Below are 17782 nucleotides of genomic sequence, written 5' to 3' on the forward strand. Positions count from 1 at the left end.
AATTTCAATATTGGTCTTTATTCATATCTAGATACAAGGACACAGATCAAACATTAATTTTACAACATTTTAATTTTTCATGTCAAGCATATGTACATATTTTAATAAATTGGACGGTAACAGTAATATTATTTAATTGGCTTTGCAAACTAAAAGTATTGTCTTTGATTAGTGTTTAAAAAACTTGTAGATAACATCTTGCAATATTTATACAGTATTTAATATAAATCAAAAAGCATAAACTCCCATTCCGACAGTTGCTAAAGCAACCCCCACACCCAAAGCAAACTGAAGAACCGGAGAGCTGGCAAATGTGTTCGATGTGATGTCATTTCCTAAACAAAAACGAAAATGATTTGATGATTAAACGATAATATTTCTTACCATATCAAATCTCTGGTTTTTATTTGATCTTTTATACAGTCACTGGATACTCACTGGAATTTTCCTCTGTGATGCTGAGCATTTTCTGAAGATCATCAAAAACCTGTTTACAAGAATATTTTTAATTCAGTTGAATCTACATTAGTGATTTACTGAATTGTAAAAACTTAATGCAGAGATTTTGCCCTCTTTTAACATTTACTCACCTCAATGTTGAACTCGAACGCTCTCGTGGCCTCATCCAGAACGTCCCGTCTCTCCTGCTCTGTTAAGTCAATGCTGTTCATTCTGCCCCTGTACAGCTGCTTGAATTTGTTGGGGCTCGTCACTCCGGGAAACGAGAAAAACGCCATCCCTTTGTCGCCTTTCAGCCCCAAGGATTTCTGGGTAATTTTGCCTAACACTTGACCTCCCGACAGGTCCCCTAGGTAGCGTGTGTAGGTGTGTGCCACCAGAAGATTGGGGCTGTCTTTGCCGATCTACAGTATAGAGGAACAGAGAGTGCGGAGCTATGAGAAAATTTTGCTAGAATTTAATTTCCTCATATTTAATAAGAAAGAGTCAGTATGACTGGCCCTTTAACATCTTGACCGATCAATCTGTCATGACGGTCCTTGCATGATCATTTACTCTGCGTTTGACGGATGCTGTTATAGAGGAATATCAAACAGGCATACCTCTCTCAGTCTCTGGGTGTATCTGTGTGTGGCCGCAGGCACTGATATTTTCTTCCTCCATTGAGGTCCAAAGAAATGCTCCAGGTCCTTGTTCAGAGACTCCAGCCGTGCCAGCTCCTGGGGGAAATAGATGGGCTGTACTGCAGGGTGATCACAGTTCCTGTCCAGCTCCTCTTCAAGCGCTTGGTAGATCTCATACAGAGAACACAACAGGAGCTGCAAAATACAAAAATAGTGGATGATGGATTTAAAAATGTGAGGTTCTGTATTGTTTTATTTGATTATTTCTTGCTTTTTACAGGCGGTATATTGTGTATTAGTTATATTGTTACTCTCTCCCTTTTGTCCGGACACAATGTTTTTTCGTTCAATTAAAAAAATAACTTATACCAAAGCTGTTATTAATAATATTTAAAATATCTCTTTGTTTTTACATTTATCTCAATACATACATACATACTGTAATACATGCATATCTTAATAGATATTGTCCATATTACAACACAAACATTTTTAGATTTTTATAGCACTTTTTTTAGCACCTTTATAAAATGGGAATGTAAAAAAAGAAAACAACCATATCACAGTAAGTTTTGTAGTTTCTTACCTTATACTGTGTTTGTGTGATCTGTCCTTTCTGATAGCTGAGCATCAGTTGTGTGTTCTCCGCTCTTATATGACTGTCTTTAGTCACTGCTTTAATCTGCTCCGACAAGTCACTGTGGAGAAAACAAAACACAGTTCATTCATTAACAGCGTTTATGTGTTTATATTATCAGACATATTAATGATATTTGCTTTGTGCTTGTTATCAGCACTGGTTAGTTTTATTATTCTCTAACTGACTTGGTGAGTGTAATAATATATTTCTAAACTATCTGCAAACAAGCGTGTTTTCACTACAGCTCTGTCTACTTGGTGTCTTTTCAGGACAGAACTATTAACAAACATTTATATGAGTTACATCTGTTGTTTTATATGACGACTTTATACTAATAGAAATGATAGAGCCTTTTTACCTGATAGGGCTGTCTACTGGTTTGTTCTTCAAAGATTCCATTCCTATAATAACATGTTTATCATTAAATATAGTTACTTTCCATAATAACAGTTCTAAACAAATCTACAAGATCTTTACCTGTGTTGTAGTTGAAGTGCCTTCTGCTCTGTTCTCGGTGTCGCTGTAAACTCTCTAACTGCTCCAGTTCCTTTTATATGTTAGTCCATCCCACATGACCCGCTAGATCAAATAGGAAGTGAAAATGTTGATGCAGTTTCCCAATGCTTGTGCTAAACATGACTGGACAGAAAGCCACGGTCTCCCAAGAGACAGCAATGAGAATCACATAACTTGATTTAATGTGTTTAGTCTCTTGAGTGTACTTGAAGGGTTGTTACTAAGTGCTATTTAGACACTGTTGCTGTTAAGGGGACGACTCTGTAGTGTACACAATGATTTCATGACTGTACTGTTTTCCTATTGGTGTGCTGCTAAACATGACACAGCATTACAGCGAGGCAGTAGATGCTGACTTACAACTTTCAAACCGTGACTGTGCCGTTTAATGAATTGTAGGAAATATTCAGAGCTCAACTCAGAAACTTGTGACTGGGTTACGATCACAGCATGAACATTTTCCGGCATATCAGGCAACACATTTTACAATTTGTTAATAAAAATAGAAATAATTTGTAAGATATTCATGAAATAAAAAATCTTTTTTATTGTGAACGTCCTTCTCAAATCAGATCAAATCAGAACCTACCTAAAAAAAGTTACGCTGTTATACTTAATACTTGTATAGGCTATTGTGGGTCGTCTTTGTTTTTCATAATCCTAACTCTTTCCTGCACTAAATATTGCCTAAATGTATTTAAAGCTGCTTTGAAACCATGCAAAATTGTAAAAGCATGCCTTTATTGATTTGGTAGGCCTACTTAATTATTTTTATTTAAGAATAAAATATAAGAATAAATGAGCAAATAAACTGTGAAAAACGACACAATAACTATCATATAAAGGTTAAAAAAGGTCAAACAGAACAGATTTGAGAGTCTAAAACACGACAAGTGATACAGGTCGGGAAGACCATTCGAGTGGGCGTGAACAAGAGCGCAGTTTAACCACGCCCACGGTGTATGTCATTGGCTCCGTTCTGAAGTCAATCCGTTCATGACGTCATTCGTGCGCTCTTCTCTTCTAGTAGGACGATGTTATGAAAGCCGTGCAACCCTGAAGATGTAGTTTATACAATCCCTGATATTTATTTTTCATATCTCGGACATTAAAGGATCGTAGGAGCAGCAGCAGTGGGCGGTATGTTTGTTTGATGGCAATATATTTACACTTGATAGTGTTTTTCGCGCTTATGTGCTGGATGTTGCTCAACACAGAAGCCTTATGTGACTTCATTAGCTGCAATGTCTTACGTTAAAATACTTATACATGAATAAAACGTTGTTTTGATAATATGATGTTTTTGTTATATGGTAGGATACTTGAGGTTAGTTGTACATTAGGTAGAAATTAAAGCATTTGTTTTTCTATTCTATCTATATTTTTCTTAACTATTTGAATGAATACACTTATTTATCTTTAATAATTGTTAATAATACCAACACAGCTAATGGTTTTAGTTTAAGTCTGGTTTTTATGTCTACACCCGCAGGCCTCATGAGTCCAATTCGACATCTCTTCTGGCTTCTATGTGTCCTGAACCTGGTCTTGGCCAGTTCTGGTTCTGATCCTCATGGCAGTAATGACACACTGCGCCACGAGTACTGTGTGCTGGGAGCCGGACCCGCAGGGCTCCAGATGGGATACTTTCTCTCCAGGAGTCAGAGAGATTATATCATACTGGAGCGAAACTCTGGAGCGGGCAGCTTCTTCAACAAGTGCGTGATCTCTGAAAGATGCTGGATGTGTTTTCTGTTTTTGGGCTAGAAGGATTTATACAAGGAACCTTATGCATTACAACCTAACGAAGATGATAAATGTGGAGTCGGATCAGCTGCACACTTCATTCTGTCTTATATAGATATATCTCATTAAAGGGAAAATATTAAGAGATTACTAAAGTCACTCTTGTTTTCTTGTGTTTCTTCAGATATCCTCGCCACAGAAAGCTCATCAGCATAAACAAAATATACACCGGGAGGCGGAACAGAGAATTCAATCTGCGCCATGATTGGAACTCTCTATTGAGCGACAGGCCCGACCTTTTGTTTCAGCGAATAAGCAGAGAGCTTTATCCCAATGCGGATGACTACCCACGCTACCTCTCTCTGTTTGAACAAGAGCTGGGACTGAAGGTTAAATATGGAGTTGATATCGGGAGAATTAAAGCATTAGGTTTCCGCGGAGACCGAGGCTATATCCTGACCGATCAGAATGGTGTCCGTTATCAGTGCCGGTGATAATTGCTTTCGTTATTTGAACACATTTTCAATAGTGTGTATCCTCTTTGGTATCTTTTTTTTACACTTTTTTTCCCTGTAGTGTCCTGCTGGTGGCCACTGGTCTTTGGGTTCCACAGCAGGTGGATTTTCTCGGTTCTGACCTGGTGGAAGGTTATGAGTCTATTCCCACCGATCCTGAAGAGTTTAAAGACCAAGCTGTGTTGATCCTCGGCAAGGGAAACTCTGCCTTTGAGACGGCACAGAGCATCTTGGGTAGAGCAAGCCGGATTCACCTGTACAGCCCCAGTCCTGTACGACTGGCATGGCAAACACACTACGTTGGGGACCTCAGGTATCAAATTTGAGACCTTGTCATACCGTACTGATCTATTCTGTTCTATTCTGTAATTTAAAATATTTACACTTTTGTTTTCAGAGCAGTGAATAATGAGTTATTAGACACATACCAGCTGAAATCTCTGGATGGTCTAGTAGAGGGAAGACTGGATGATATTGCAATTGTCCGTAGGGTAAACAATGAGGGAAAAAGAAGGACGGGAAGGAAAAGAAGTGGAAAATCTCTCAAAGCAAAAGAGCAGCTTTATTTTACTCTGTCGGAACTTTTGGACAACCAGAGCAGCAAGAAGAGTTCCAACGTCACGGCGCGAAATCTACCTGGTTACCATACGGATAACTTTTCGCTCAGACAGCCGTATGACAGAGTGATCCGATGCCTGGGCTTCCGTTTCAACTTCTCCATTTTCGATGGGTAGAATCACAATATAATGACATCTACAATATTTTTAATGAATAGCGTTCACAAAAACAGCCATGCAAAAGATGCTCAGCCTCTCATTACATTAAATTTTTTTCAGATCTGCACAGCCCCCTCAAAGCAGTGCTGCCCGAGGCCGGCTGCCAGGGGTAACAGCCTGGTACGAAGGCAGAGGGACGCCCAACTTGTTTGTGCTCGGCACGGCGGCCCACTCCAGAGACTATCGTCTGTCAGCTGGAGGGTTTATTCATGGCTTTCGCTACACAGGTGAGTGCTACACTACAAACTTCGTTGTCCGTAACACATTAAGATACTATTAAAATACCTCATGCCACTGTAGTACAAGCTGTTCACAAAGTCCTGGAGCAACGTTATCATAACATTGCTTGGCCCGCTACAAAGTTACCCATCAGTCAGCTGCAGTCGTGGATTCTTAAAAGGGTGAATGAAGCTTCAGGCCCGTACCAGATGTTTGCGCTACTGGGAGACATTATTCTACTGCGAGGGTAAGAAATATATTTTTGTGATTTGTAAATTTGTGTGTGTTTAAAATAAAATAAAATTTTTACTTTCTAGGTCTCACTGTGAATATCTGGAGGAGTTTCCTATACAGGCCCTGTCCCAGATGCCTGCACTGTCTGGGCGACATGTTTCAGAACAGGGGCTTCTGGTCTTGGTCATGCAGTATGGACTGAACCACACCGATACACTAGGACCGGGTCGGGCTGAGTCAGAATGGACCAAAGCATGGAGGTCCAACTTCCTCCATCCAGTATTGTACTACTACAAGACACTACCAACAGGTAAAAGATGTTCATTCAGGGGCTCTCAGTTTGTGATATTGTAGTGCATGATAAGGCACATAATGCACAAACTGCACTTCAAAAATGATAATGCACAAAATGGATGATAAATAAATGCTCATATTTCTAACTATTAAAGATGAATCATTGTAACCTGTATGTTCCTATAGAGAAAGATATGAGACTGCGTCCAGCAGGTTGGCCCCTCCCACGACCTGAGGCCGTGCATCACATGGTCGAGGACTTCTTAACAGAATGGGATCAGCCCATATCACACAGTCAGCCTCTCAGACACTTCCTTGAGCACTGCCTTCAAACTGACCTCAGACCCTTTTATGCTGGTCAGTATATTCAGAGTAAATTCTGAGCATATATTAGAAAAGAAAACTGGGTCAATACGGACACCCTTTAGATGAAACGTTCAACTGAAATATTTTTTTTCATTGGGGATACTTGATGTGCATTTAAAAATGTCTTATTTCTTTCTCTTTAGAATCCTGTTTCCTTATGTCCCTCACCAGTCGTAACCCACCCGTCTTCTGTCGTCAGGGTTACTTAAAAAAGCAGGGCATATTAGGCAACAGTCACTTATGGCGACATGCCCGTGAGGCAGGACTTATGCCAGATCATCAGGGAGACGTTTCCCCTGACACATCAGTTCCCGAATACCTAACACATGCTGGTGCTGCTGTTGTCTCAAGGATCAACTTTGACCTCTGAAGGCATCAAGACTATTGAAACCAAAGACAATCAGTTCTGTTTCATCTACCTCCAAGTTCTCACAGAACCTTTTGTAAACGCATTTCCCACATTTTGCATGCTGAGATTATGAACATATATACCATACCTGTTTAAAAGAGTCAATAAGACTATTATCACACCACAGTTTTTATAAGCCAAAGTTTTGCTTTGTGTATTGTTTTACGTTTGTTGAGTTTGGTGTGCAGTAGGCTACCATGCATAACTTATTTTTTTACTGTTGTCAAAGGTATTTTACGAGACGTATTTTCACGAGAGTACTTACAATATTGAATGGGTAAATGTATTTAAAGACATCCAATATCTTTGTAGGCTATGTGTTACGAAATCCTGTTGAAAATGTAATCACTGGTAGACGTTTAAATATTTTGCTGGTATATAAGTATGTATAATAATAACATACAAACACTTATTGAATATCACTTTTTATTCTTTGAATATTTCAGAAATGTTCAGTTGCTGCTAATACAAAATATAACATTGCAGCATACAAGACTTAACGGGATTTAAACATACTGTTGTTTAAATATTTTATTTATATATATTTTTCATACAAAATTGTGTACTTCATCTTAAAATGATTGTTCCTGACGGATTTAAACGCGTTGACTACGTCGCCACCATACGTTCCCTGATTGGACGAGCAAGCCCGAACAACCTCGATTCCGATTGGCTGCATTGAAAATCAGTTATTCAGAGTGAGCAATGCAAACGCATTTTACTAAAACCAAGCTGAAAACATGGAAACGACGCCATTTTGGCTCAATTCAGGAGTGTAGGTCGCTGCAGCTTCTTACAATTGCTTTCTGCGTTACAATAATGCATCGGTATGGACAGGACGGCAGAATTGTTTGTTTACTTTAACGTGTTGACAAAAACGCGGCCGTGAAGAACGTGACTTGTGTGAACATGCAGAATTAGTCCTTGACATCTTACCTACTGACAGTGACATTTGCCCGATATCGCCTTTAAAACATGGACGGGTCGAGCCCGGTGGTTGCAGGCGCCTCGGATGGTGACCGGTGCGGAGACGGCGAGAAACGAGAGGAAGAGACGCCGATGGAAGCGGGCACGGGTGCGGTCGGGTTCAGTATCTCGCGTCTAGACACACTGAGCGCGCTGAGACTGAACCGAACCCGACCGTCCGCCGATAAGGACCACCGGTATCTGCACTTGTTATGGAAACCCGGTGAGCTGCTGCAGACGGGACGGAGCTCGCCTGGTAAGATCACCCCGAGCAGGGTGAAGCGGCTAGGAAGAGTCCGGAGGAATATGGGGCCCGTTGGGAAAGACCTGTATGGTGAGTGCATGCATTTACATTTAGTTGTTTAGCGTTTGATACAGAGACCTTGCTCTTTGTATGCAAACTGTCATACTGTTTATGAGTTGTTATATTTGCATTTCCTGGAGCTCAGCTTGTAAAGCTTAGTACTAAAAAACAGAGGCTGTGGGTTTGAATGTCAGATGATTGTATCCAGGACTTGGCCTAACCTGTTGTATTTTTGCCTCTCCAAAGCTGTGAAGAGACTCAGAGAAGCCGCCAATAGCAGTGACATTGACACAGGTGAGAATCATCAAGAGTATAAGTTAGTTAAACTTGCATGATAGGATCTGAACTACAGTGCGGTTATAAAATGCTCACATTTATTATTTTTCAGTTCAAAGACTGCTGGAAGATGGTGTTGATGCTTGCGCCGCGGATGACAAGGGGAGGACTGCCTTGCACTTTTCTTCCTGCAACGGAAATGAGACTATCGGTATGTTGAGAGAAATGCTCTCCTTTAACATGACTGTCTTTTGGTGCATGCTATTCTGAAGAATGAACCTTGAAGTTTAACTCTAGATTTTTGTCATTGAATATTTAGTTTTGCAAAGAATTGCGATGACATTGAAAGCGAGATGAAGGCAAACATTGTTGACTTTTCGTAGTGGCTTTCAATGTGTCAATGCTATGCGAATGCAAATGTTATTTTATTGGGTTAAGATATTTTTTCTATAATATAGTTAAGCTACTGCTGAGTTATGGAGCGAACCCAAACCAGAGAGACAGTCTTGGAAACACACCTCTGCATCTTGGTAAGATGGAAGTTACATTGAAAGTTAAGATGAAATTGGCTCATTATTTTGGATTTAGTCATTGTGTAAGCCTCTTTCATATCTATGAGACATTGGAGATGTCTGTAATCCCTGCCTATTACTGCCTTTTCTGTTTTATGTTTTGAATGTGTCCGTGTCCTGTACAGTAAGTCCTTTGGAAATTGTTTGCAAAAGCTTTATTTATCTTCTACAGCTGCCTGCACCAACCATGTGCCTGTTATAACAACCTTGCTCAGAGGAGGTAAGATAAGCTAAACTGGTCCATTGTTAGGCTGCATAAATCTTTTTCTTTTGAGTTTTTGCAATAAAATTAAACCTCAGGCTTGTCCGCAACCCTATCTGCAAACTGAATTCAGCGTTTTCTTGGTAGGTGCACGTGTTGATGCCTTGGACCGTGCCGGCAGGACACCTCTACATCTCGCCCGTTCAAAGCTCAACATTTTACAGGAAGGAGAGTCGCGTAGCATAGACACGCTCAGAGGAGAGGTCACGCAGGTGATAAAAAACACCTGATTTCTCCATACATCACTTTATACACATTGAAAATCTCGGTATCACTGTAAAAGTCTTAATATGTTTAACTACAAATGTACAACGTACAGTAGTGGCCATTAAAATATAAGAATGAAGTATTAAAGGGAGAAAGAACTGAAATTAGCAGTATTATTTGGTGCGTTATATTACGTTATATGGTTTTTATTTAAGGAAATAAAAAAAAACTGGGCTTCAGTTTTTACTCCAAGCACTCCCAACTACTCAACATTCATACAAATATAATAATGTGATCATAGAAAGGATGAAGACATCAGTTTTCCTAGGTTGGACATCACTTTTGGCCACTACTGTGTGTTCTCAAAAAGACACGCATCTGATCACCTCTGAATGTGTTTGTAGATTATTCAAATGCTGCGGGAATATCTGAATATAATGGGGCAGAATGCAGAGAAGGAGAAACTAGAGGACATCTCGAATCAGCTACAAAACACCCGCACCAGAGAACAGGTAAATCATGCGCATCTTACGAGATGATGTACTCCGATCTCTTCTCAATCGAATAAAGTTTCGCTTTTCTTGTAAATCAGGTTTTGTGTCTGTCTCTAAAGCGGTTTCATTCTAACGTGTTTCACAGGTGGACGAGGTGACCGATTTACTGGCCAGTTTTACGTCTCTCAGCATTCAGATGCAGAATATGGGAGACCGGTAGAGACGAACGTGAGAGCGGCAGAGAACCCAAACGATGATGAGAGTCGGCTAAGAAGAGCTATATAGAAATGACATGCCTATATAAAGCACATCTGCATAATTCTGGTTATTTAAATCCATGTTTAACTGAGAAATACTGCATCGCATTTTATTTTTGTTTTCGTTACCTACGCCTTTATTGTAGCCAATTCTGTCACCGTTTGCTCACACATTTTGCAAGTGACCAAAATACTGCCTAATAAAAGATGCCATTATTGTACAAGGTCTCTGTTTGCATTGGTAGTGATCCAACACAACGTATAGCATCCTTTTTGCAATGATATCAGAATAAATATCAAGTATGCTTATTTTAATAGTGATTTTGGGATAAAAATGGGGACTTTCATTGTTGTGATACACTCTCTGCTCTCAAGCCCCTCCCTCTTTTCTGGTTTTGTTGTTGACTCCTATCAAAGATGGCGTCGCGCGGCATCTAAACCCAACCACAAGCCGAGGTAACGTTTCACCGATTCTTGCTAAACGTCACCTTTATCTCCACCCAAAATGCATGCAAACTACCGTATTCTTGCAGTGCTGTAGACATCTTGAAAATTGCATGATGCGAATCCGCCGTTTATTCATTTGGAACCCGATACCGGCCTACTTGTGTGGAAGCAGCGGGTCTGCGCGCACGGGACTATCCGGCAGGGACGCAGCTGCCCGCGTCGCGTATAGTTGAGACGGGGAAGGGAGCTGGATCCCGATGAAGTGAGGATAAGGGGGTGTGTGAGCGTGTGCATCTCTTTGAAAGTAGGCGGGAAATGGCCAATAATGAGTTTTGAGGCAGATCTTCATATTCATTGTGTTGGGATTGCTGTTAATGTGGCAGCCATTACAGTGTTGAATAAAGTTCTGGCTGTAAGAAAGCTGAAACATGTGTTGCGAGTCTGTTACCGATCTGTCATTTAACATTTGTGCATGCAACATTGTTGCAACTGGATGAAACCGTGAATTAGAAACAAAGGAGTCCTTGATGTTTTTCAGTATTTTGGTTACTTTGTACCTTTGCATAACATTCAAGGTTTTTAATGTCACTTGTACTTTGCTACAGTCAGAGAAATTCTCATTTGTCATTTCCTCTCCTAAAAGATGGGTCATGGGGCATTAGACAAAAAGAACAAATTGTAAAGACAAGAATATAAAATAAAGGAAACCTGGGTGAAAAAACAAATAAACCAAACATCATTAAACATGCAGAGCCACAATAAAAACGAACAGTACGGTGATTAAAGAAATGACTATTTAAAGAAAAAGTTAGAGCAATGACAAGAAATCATAAGGATGAATTGAGAAGAGGGACATTGCGCCAAACAAAAGTTTTATTTCTGGCTGTGCGTAGATCCAAAAATGGCACGAAGCAAATACGATGTTAAGATTTCATAAAAAATGCGTTTAAACGGTCCATCGATCTTTTTAAATGGTCTTCCAAAGCTTTTACGGAGAACTGACAGCGTAAAAGAAGCCATAAAATAAATAGGTTTCAGTCCATTTGTTTTGGCTTCGATAGCAGGGATAAGCAGTGCAACCAAAAAAGTAAACAAACACAAACGTTTTAGCTTATAACTTATTATTATCTTGTTTTGAATACTTTCATCAAAGTGATTCTGTTGTCTGTCTGACCGCACAGATCTTAAATCTTTTCCCATACACTAGAATATCCAGAGAGATTTATCCCACCCCGACGATCCCAGAATGACCATGGCCTTTGAGGAGATAAAGAAGAAAGGAATGATGGGTAAGATATAAACAAGACTCAAGGCACATTGAAAAAGAAGCTGATGATGATGAAAATGGTCGTTTGCACAGAGGTGTCAGGGATGGAAGGAGATGTTGGTCTTGTTGCGGGTCGCAGTCAGAGGGAGAAGAGGCGGTCGTATAAAGATCTGTTAAGAGAGGAAGAAGAAATTGCAGCGCAGGTGCGCAAAACCTCCAAGAAACAACACAAGGTAACGGCAGGGCGATAGATATGGTAACATCACACATCAAGTTGCATTGTTTTTTGTGTGTTCTGTAACAGTGGAGCAGACAGGATTTCCATATTTTGGATGAACTGTGCCTTTATTAAGGTCATTGGTCTGTTAATCTGCTTAGGTGTTTAAAAATTCTCTTATAATTCACTCTTCCTCCATTGGCATTTCAGATTTGTTTGGCTTGCTTTCTTCAGTTGAACTTTTTATAACAGAACCCAAAATGTTGAAGCTCCCAAAAACAACATCCATCCGTCATTGATTAAAAAAAATATATTTAAAGTTTATTAAGTGAGAGCGATATTGAAACTAAATTAAAATATGACAACGATGTAGATACATTGAAATCTCAGTGATTATTGTGTGTCTCAAGACACATAATATTACTTCCATATTTGACATTAGAGCTTATATATTTTGGAAATATATTAATCAAAATGTTTAATCAAGCTAAAAACATGAAACACTTTTTATTACACACATTGTTTTTGCTACAGAATACTTTAAATAACTCATTTATTAACTCTTCTTTTTAGCTAGAATAGTTTGGATCGGCCTGCTTTTATGATGGATGCATGTGATTTTTGGTTCATTTTAGTATAAAATGGTTTGCTTGTGTTATTGTATATCTGGGATGGAATGAGGGTGAGTACACTTTTTGGTTGACCTATTCCTGTTATACACACGCAACTTGATGTTATGTTACCCAGGTAGATGTGACATCTGGTGTGAGATGGATTCAGACCTGTATCTGTCCTTCTCAGTACACTTGTCATTGTACTCTTGTACACGTAGTTGCAGGTTTATGTGTGCCCATTATTTGCTCGCCGACACTGTTTGGAATGAAATCTACCTGTTTTAATGCGCCATGTTGTCTCTCTTCAGGACTCTGATCTTTTTCTATTAGGAACAGATTCGCACAAGAAAAAAAAGAAGCACTCGAGTGAAGAATACCACCACAGAGGTGAAAAACTGTTTTATTTGTAACGTTTGGCCGGTTCCAGAACATGTTGTCTTGCTAGGCTTCTTCTAAGACAACCAAATTGTTGACACCAGACTATTTCCAATCTCCACAGATCATCACAGCTCTGGTCAGCCCGCACATAAGAAAAAGCGCAAGTCTTCAGATCGTTCACCCTCGCTTTCCTCCTCCCACCCGTCCCATTCCACAGACACAGCCATGGGCCTACTGGAGGCCATCACCTCACCGCTGGCCACGGGCTCTGACCCCGCCCCTCACCTCCACAAAAAACCATCCTACCCCACTCACTCCAGCTCTCACTCCAACTCCAAAGACCGCAAGCGCGAGGGCAGCTCCAAGAGCGGCCACCTCTTCCCCCAATCGCGCCCGCCCGGCTCGTCTTCTTCTAAGAAACACTCTTCATCCTCGAAATCGCTGCTGTTTCATGGAGGAGCCGGGAAAGGAGAGCCGCTGACCCTGTGTGAAGCTGAAGGTCTGAAGATGAAACTCATCCTTTCCTCAAAGGAAAAAAATGAAGGTTTAGGGACAAATGAGGGATTCTCCTTACCACACCACACGTCTTCCTCATCCTCAGGTGCTGTGGGCCATCATCCGCCGTCCACCTTGAAGAAAGGAGTGGTGAAGAAGGAGAAAGACAAAGACAAAACGTCTAAGCCACCGAAGAAGAAGCAGCACAGCCGAGAGCCGTTGCCTGTGGTCGGGAAAGAGGTGGAGGTTGTCGGTGAGTAAAATGAGGAATATGATGTAAATGAGAAAATCATAAAGAAAGTACTTTATTTAAGGTTTTTTATCGTGCAAGGTCATTACGGTGGCTCTTTCGGGCCCATGGGAGCCGACAGCTCGTCGTCAGGAGAACTGGAGGCCGGCGAGTTGGTGATCGATGACTCCTACACACACCTGTCAAAAAAGAAGAAGAAGAGCAAGAAGAGCAAAAAGAAGAAGGATAAAGAGAGAGACAGAGAGCGAGAGAAGGGGTCAAGAGAGAAGAAACACAGTAAAGGAGGATCTGGAGGAAAGAAAAGTCCAGGTGAGATCTGATTGGTAGTTGTTGCTAATATATTTAGTTAGGAACCTAAAACAAGAATTATTCTCGATTATTTTTCGTAGTATTTTAACATTGGGTGTGTTCACAACGTATATAAAGGTTATTATAGTTTACTAAAGCTATTAAAACATTTCCGTTAATTGAATTTACATAATATATCTGTGTACTAAAAAAAATTGATATGTTGTGTGAGCTTTACAATTATTATCGGAAAGTAAATAAAAACTGAAATACAATAAATTCACCGTATTTAACAATGTAACTGAAAATTAATAATATAAACTATAACCTATATAAAAATTAATTCTGCTTATATAGCATGAAAAAATAAAATAAAAGTGTTGTCATAGAAACAGATAATTAAGATAAGAGTCTAAAGATATGTACAATAAAATATCACAGGTTGTCATCCTGTAATAACAGTAACTATGACATGGTGTGAACACGGCGCTCAAATCAGTATGAAGCCCTGATTGGTTCAATTTGTCTTTGCTTAACAGGGGATCCATCTAGAAGCCACTCCCATTCTCACAGCACGTCCAATCACAGCGTATCTGGTGTTGTTTGCGCTGTGGCTCCTCCCACTCCGGCTCATCATCATCATCATCAAAACATGGAAGTGATGGTCGACAAGAAAAAAAGGAAAGAAGAAAAAGAAAGAGAGAAACAGGAGAAGGACAAGGTGAGCTAAATGGTTAGTTGGCTGTTAAAAATCACTTTGACTTCTTATTCACAACATTATAACGTCAAATGTTTTGTTCTTGTGTCAGTCGAAGAAGAAGAACACAACAGCATATCAGGTGTTCTGTAAAGAGTACAGAGTCAATATCAACGCCGAGCAGCCGGGATTAGGTAAAAGCTGTCGTTCATATTGCTGTCTCGTGATTGGCTGCCTTGTCCTTGTTGGTTCATTTAATTCATTTTTTCTCCAGTCTTCGGCGAGTTGAGTAAGAAACTCGCAGAGGTGTGGAAGCAACTACCTGAAAAAGACAAACTGGTCAGCACTTGTTTACCTTATAGATTATAAATGAAAAGTTACTGAGAAAAGTTTCGGATAGACTTTTGATCCTCCGTCCTCTTTCTACCCCTCACTAAAGGTTTGGAGACAGAAAGCTCAATATCTCCAGCACAAGCAGAATAAAGCTGAAGCCATGACAGTCAAACGAAGAACCTCGACAACATCTGACAGCAAAAGCAAAGGTGACACCAAAGCTTTTTCCATGAATCTCAACACTTTAAGCTGTTTCTATAGTTCAGTATTCTCATGTGCTTTGTTCGATTCAGGTGTCAGTAAAGCAGTCGGTTTAGGGGCAGGATTGACCCCACCGAGTCGCTCGGCTATGGGCATGTCCTTGTCTCCTGCTCGGGTACCAGATGTCGATCCCATAGACGCGGCTGCTCATCTGCAGCTATTGGGCGAGTCTTTGTCTCTCATTGGACATCGACTTCAGGAAACAGAGGTGATATTAAAATACAATAAATTACAATTTATGGTTATTTTCCCACAACCTATTCTATAACAGTCTGATTTGCTATTTATGTGAACTTGGCTTTGACATTCAGATTGTTTTTCAATAAACGTCTTTACTCTATTTTAGGGAATGGTTGCAGTTTCTGGCAGTCTTTCTGTTCTTTTGGACTCAATCTTATGTGCTCTTGGTCCATTAACTTGTCTGACAGCTCAGGTCCCACAGCTCAACGGCTGCCCGAGGAACGTCCTGGTGAGACAAACATTCACACACTGCACTTTCTCGTCCTCTAGATCACACTAAGAATTAATCATATACAGCCTCTAGAGAGAAAAGTAAGAGAACAATTTAATGCAATTTTCTGAATTTACTATTTATTCGTATTTGTATTTCATTCTGTGAACTCTGAACAATATTTCTACCAAATGTTAAATAGAAATATTGTTTCTATTTGCATTTATTTAAAAATGAGAAAGATGTGGGGAAAGAGGTGGAAATAGTTCAGATTCACTTTTAAGCAATAACAACAGTAATATTTTCTCATGTATTTAGGAATATTCCCAGAATAATTTTGTATGTGATAACTGTGAAAAAATCCAGGTTTTCATTTCGCATTGCTGTTGAATGACTTTGTCACTCCTGAGGTTTGATTTTGTTAAAGTTAAACAGACACTGGCCGTGAATGATCACTACACATCCTGAAATGATGATTACATAAAAATTGAAATGGTTGAAATGAGAATTTTGCCCATTAATAGTGTTCACTTTGTCATATTTCAAATTGGCATCCAATGCTATTTATAGAAAATTCATATAGGACTTTACTCCTATACAAAACCAGTGATTTCAATCCATGTCCTCTCTTGTTTTAACAGTCGAATACCCTGGACAACATCGCTTACATCATGCCTGGACTATGAATCGCTCTCCCTGCACTTACAAAAGACTGAGTTGACCTCCAACCGAGGACTTGCAGAGGAGTAACTTTTTCTCATCACTGTTGAACAAAGCAATGGAAATGCATAGTCTCTGACATGTTTTTTAAAGAACAGTATTTTAAACGTTAGTCGTTTTTTAATGTTTTTAAAAAAAGATGCTTTTTTACTGAAGAATTGTAAGGGTTACATTTCACGTTTGTGTTTTACGTCTCCATGTTTCAGAGTTACAGTCTGTTGTAAGCAGTCTGTAAATGTGTCTGTATGTGCGGTGAAATATTTGTAAACTTACTCGGTTACGATGTCTTATGTTTGTTTTGTACAGATGTGTGGCGTTTCATTTTAGGACCAAACGTTTTTATTTTATCATTTAATTTTGAGTTTATTTATACCAACAGCAATTCAAGTGCACTGTCATGTCATGTCACATATTTCATTTTTAATGTATATGTTGTAATTTTATAGTTTTATTGCTTTTAGCGTGTTTACAGGACAAGCATGTGTAAAACCACTTTAAAGGTGCAATAAGTTTTTTTTACTCTCTTATAAAAGTACAAAAAGCACTTTTGGCAGAAATATCCGGTCATTTGGTAACTGCGATATTTAAATCAGATGATGCGGATATTTAGACTCCGTTACTCAACGAATACTTACTGCACCTTTAAAGGTATGACCATTTTAAACAAGTGATTGTTAGGTGTTTTAGATGATGTATAATATATTTGCATTGACACATGCAGTACATTCGTTTACATCTGCTTATTTGGAGCAAAAGTATTTTCATTAAATGCACAGATCTTGTTGAATAGGTTTGTTTTCTACAGGGAAGGATAAATGGCTTTCATTCCTATAAATAACCCTTATACTGAAATATTACATTTACATTGAAAATCATTGTATTAGATAATAAGACCCACACACTTATTTTGGGCAAAAGTTTCGCTTGAAATGTGTGCATGTGCTGACTTAAGCTTTTGTACATGGTTAAATGTGTTATGTAAAGCAATGATACCTGAACATGTGCCACACCCAGCTTTAATTCCCCAGTTAAAGGGATAGTTCACCCAAAAAACAGAATGAGAAACCTTTATATGACTTTTTTTATGTGGAACACAAAAGAAGATATTACGAAAAATGTCCCAATGGTTTTGTGTCCAAATAAAATGTAAGTCAACGGGGTGAATTGTCTGGGAACCAGCGTATCATCTTCATGATATATTTTGGTGGTTTGCAGAAGAAAGAAAGTCA

General features: G+C 39.4%; 4 protein-coding genes across 7 annotated transcripts; 3 read left to right on the forward strand and 1 right to left on the reverse strand.

Annotated features, from left to right (window-relative positions):
• Window positions 1–2: 2 nt before the first annotated feature.
• On the reverse strand, window positions 3–8071 carry hmox1a (heme oxygenase 1a). The gene is made up of 8 exons (XM_079455465.1): window positions 7734–8071; window positions 2200–2301; window positions 2081–2123; window positions 1669–1780; window positions 1062–1277; window positions 591–863; window positions 439–487; window positions 3–335 (listed from the first exon to the last, which is right to left on the reverse strand). The coding sequence occupies exons 3-8, from the start codon at window positions 2119–2121 to the stop codon at window positions 229–231; spliced, it is 798 nt and encodes a 265-aa protein (XP_079311591.1). The 5' UTR covers window positions 2122–2123; window positions 2200–2301; window positions 7734–8071; the 3' UTR covers window positions 3–228.
• Window positions 3209–7318, forward strand: foxred2 (FAD-dependent oxidoreductase domain containing 2). Its single transcript, XM_079457670.1, has 10 exons — window positions 3209–3378; window positions 3731–3956; window positions 4169–4474; window positions 4561–4812; window positions 4897–5229; window positions 5336–5502; window positions 5576–5741; window positions 5812–6038; window positions 6209–6379; window positions 6532–7318. Exons 2-10 carry the CDS (start codon window positions 3736–3738, stop codon window positions 6756–6758), a joined length of 2070 nt encoding a protein of 689 aa, XP_079313796.1. The 5' UTR covers window positions 3209–3378; window positions 3731–3735; the 3' UTR covers window positions 6759–7318.
• On the forward strand, window positions 7420–10584 carry ankrd54 (ankyrin repeat domain 54). Its single transcript, XM_079455464.1, has 8 exons — window positions 7420–8097; window positions 8314–8361; window positions 8456–8554; window positions 8802–8873; window positions 9088–9135; window positions 9265–9389; window positions 9789–9896; window positions 10024–10584. Exons 1-8 carry the CDS (start codon window positions 7773–7775, stop codon window positions 10096–10098), a joined length of 900 nt encoding a protein of 299 aa, XP_079311590.1. The 5' UTR covers window positions 7420–7772; the 3' UTR covers window positions 10099–10584.
• On the forward strand, window positions 10493–17360 carry hmgxb4a (HMG box domain containing 4a). 4 transcript variants are annotated; one of them, XM_079455463.1, is made up of 14 exons: window positions 10493–10591; window positions 11790–11871; window positions 11943–12082; window positions 12989–13067; window positions 13180–13557; window positions 13660–13806; window positions 13885–14112; window positions 14631–14812; window positions 14901–14982; window positions 15063–15127; window positions 15228–15330; window positions 15415–15590; window positions 15729–15851; window positions 16475–17360. In XM_079455463.1, exons 2-14 carry the CDS (start codon window positions 11829–11831, stop codon window positions 16517–16519), a joined length of 1791 nt encoding a protein of 596 aa, XP_079311589.1. In that variant the 5' UTR covers window positions 10493–10591; window positions 11790–11828; the 3' UTR covers window positions 16520–17360. The 4 variants fall into 4 exon arrangements, with proteins under 4 accessions (XP_079311589.1, XP_079311588.1, XP_079311586.1 ...); XM_079455462.1 differs by having other exon boundaries at window positions 10514–10591; window positions 13180–13806; XM_079455460.1 differs by having other exon boundaries at window positions 10514–10591; window positions 13180–13806; window positions 15228–15590; window positions 16475–17356.
• The last annotated feature ends 422 nt before the right edge of the window (window positions 17361–17782 follow it).

This window comes from Barbatula barbatula (assembly GCF_947034865.1).
Source record: "Barbatula barbatula genome assembly, chromosome: 5".
Taxonomy (NCBI): Eukaryota; Metazoa; Chordata; class Actinopteri; order Cypriniformes; family Nemacheilidae; genus Barbatula; species Barbatula barbatula.

Coding starts and splice junctions, on each gene's coding strand:
- hmox1a (XM_079455465.1), bottom strand. CDS start 2,121: ATGGAATCTTTGAAGAACAAACCAGTAGACAGCCCTATCAG. Junction 488..590: donor CGTTCGAGTTCAACATTGAG/GTGAGTAAATGT, acceptor TCTTGTAAACAG/GTTTTTGATGATCTTCAGAA. Junction 336..438: donor CATCACAGAGGAAAATTCCA/GTGAGTATCCAG, acceptor GTTTTTGTTTAG/GAAATGACATCACATCGAAC.
- foxred2 (XM_079457670.1), top strand. CDS start 3,736: ATGAGTCCAATTCGACATCTCTTCTGGCTTCTATGTGTCCTGAACCTG. Junction 5,503..5,575: donor TCATGGCTTTCGCTACACAG/GTGAGTGCTACA, acceptor ATGCCACTGTAG/TACAAGCTGTTCACAAAGTC. Junction 6,039..6,208: donor CTACAAGACACTACCAACAG/GTAAAAGATGTT, acceptor ATGTTCCTATAG/AGAAAGATATGAGACTGCGT.
- ankrd54 (XM_079455464.1), top strand. CDS start 7,773: ATGGACGGGTCGAGCCCGGTGGTTGCAGGCGCCTCGGATGGTGACCGG. Junction 8,555..8,801: donor CAACGGAAATGAGACTATCG/GTATGTTGAGAG, acceptor TCTATAATATAG/TTAAGCTACTGCTGAGTTAT. Junction 8,874..9,087: donor AAACACACCTCTGCATCTTG/GTAAGATGGAAG, acceptor TATCTTCTACAG/CTGCCTGCACCAACCATGTG.
- hmgxb4a (XM_079455460.1), top strand. CDS start 11,829: ATGACCATGGCCTTTGAGGAGATAAAGAAGAAAGGAATGATGG. Junction 12,083..12,988: donor CCTCCAAGAAACAACACAAG/GTAACGGCAGGG, acceptor GTCTCTCTTCAG/GACTCTGATCTTTTTCTATT. Junction 15,852..16,474: donor GCTGCCCGAGGAACGTCCTG/GTGAGACAAACA, acceptor TTGTTTTAACAG/TCGAATACCCTGGACAACAT.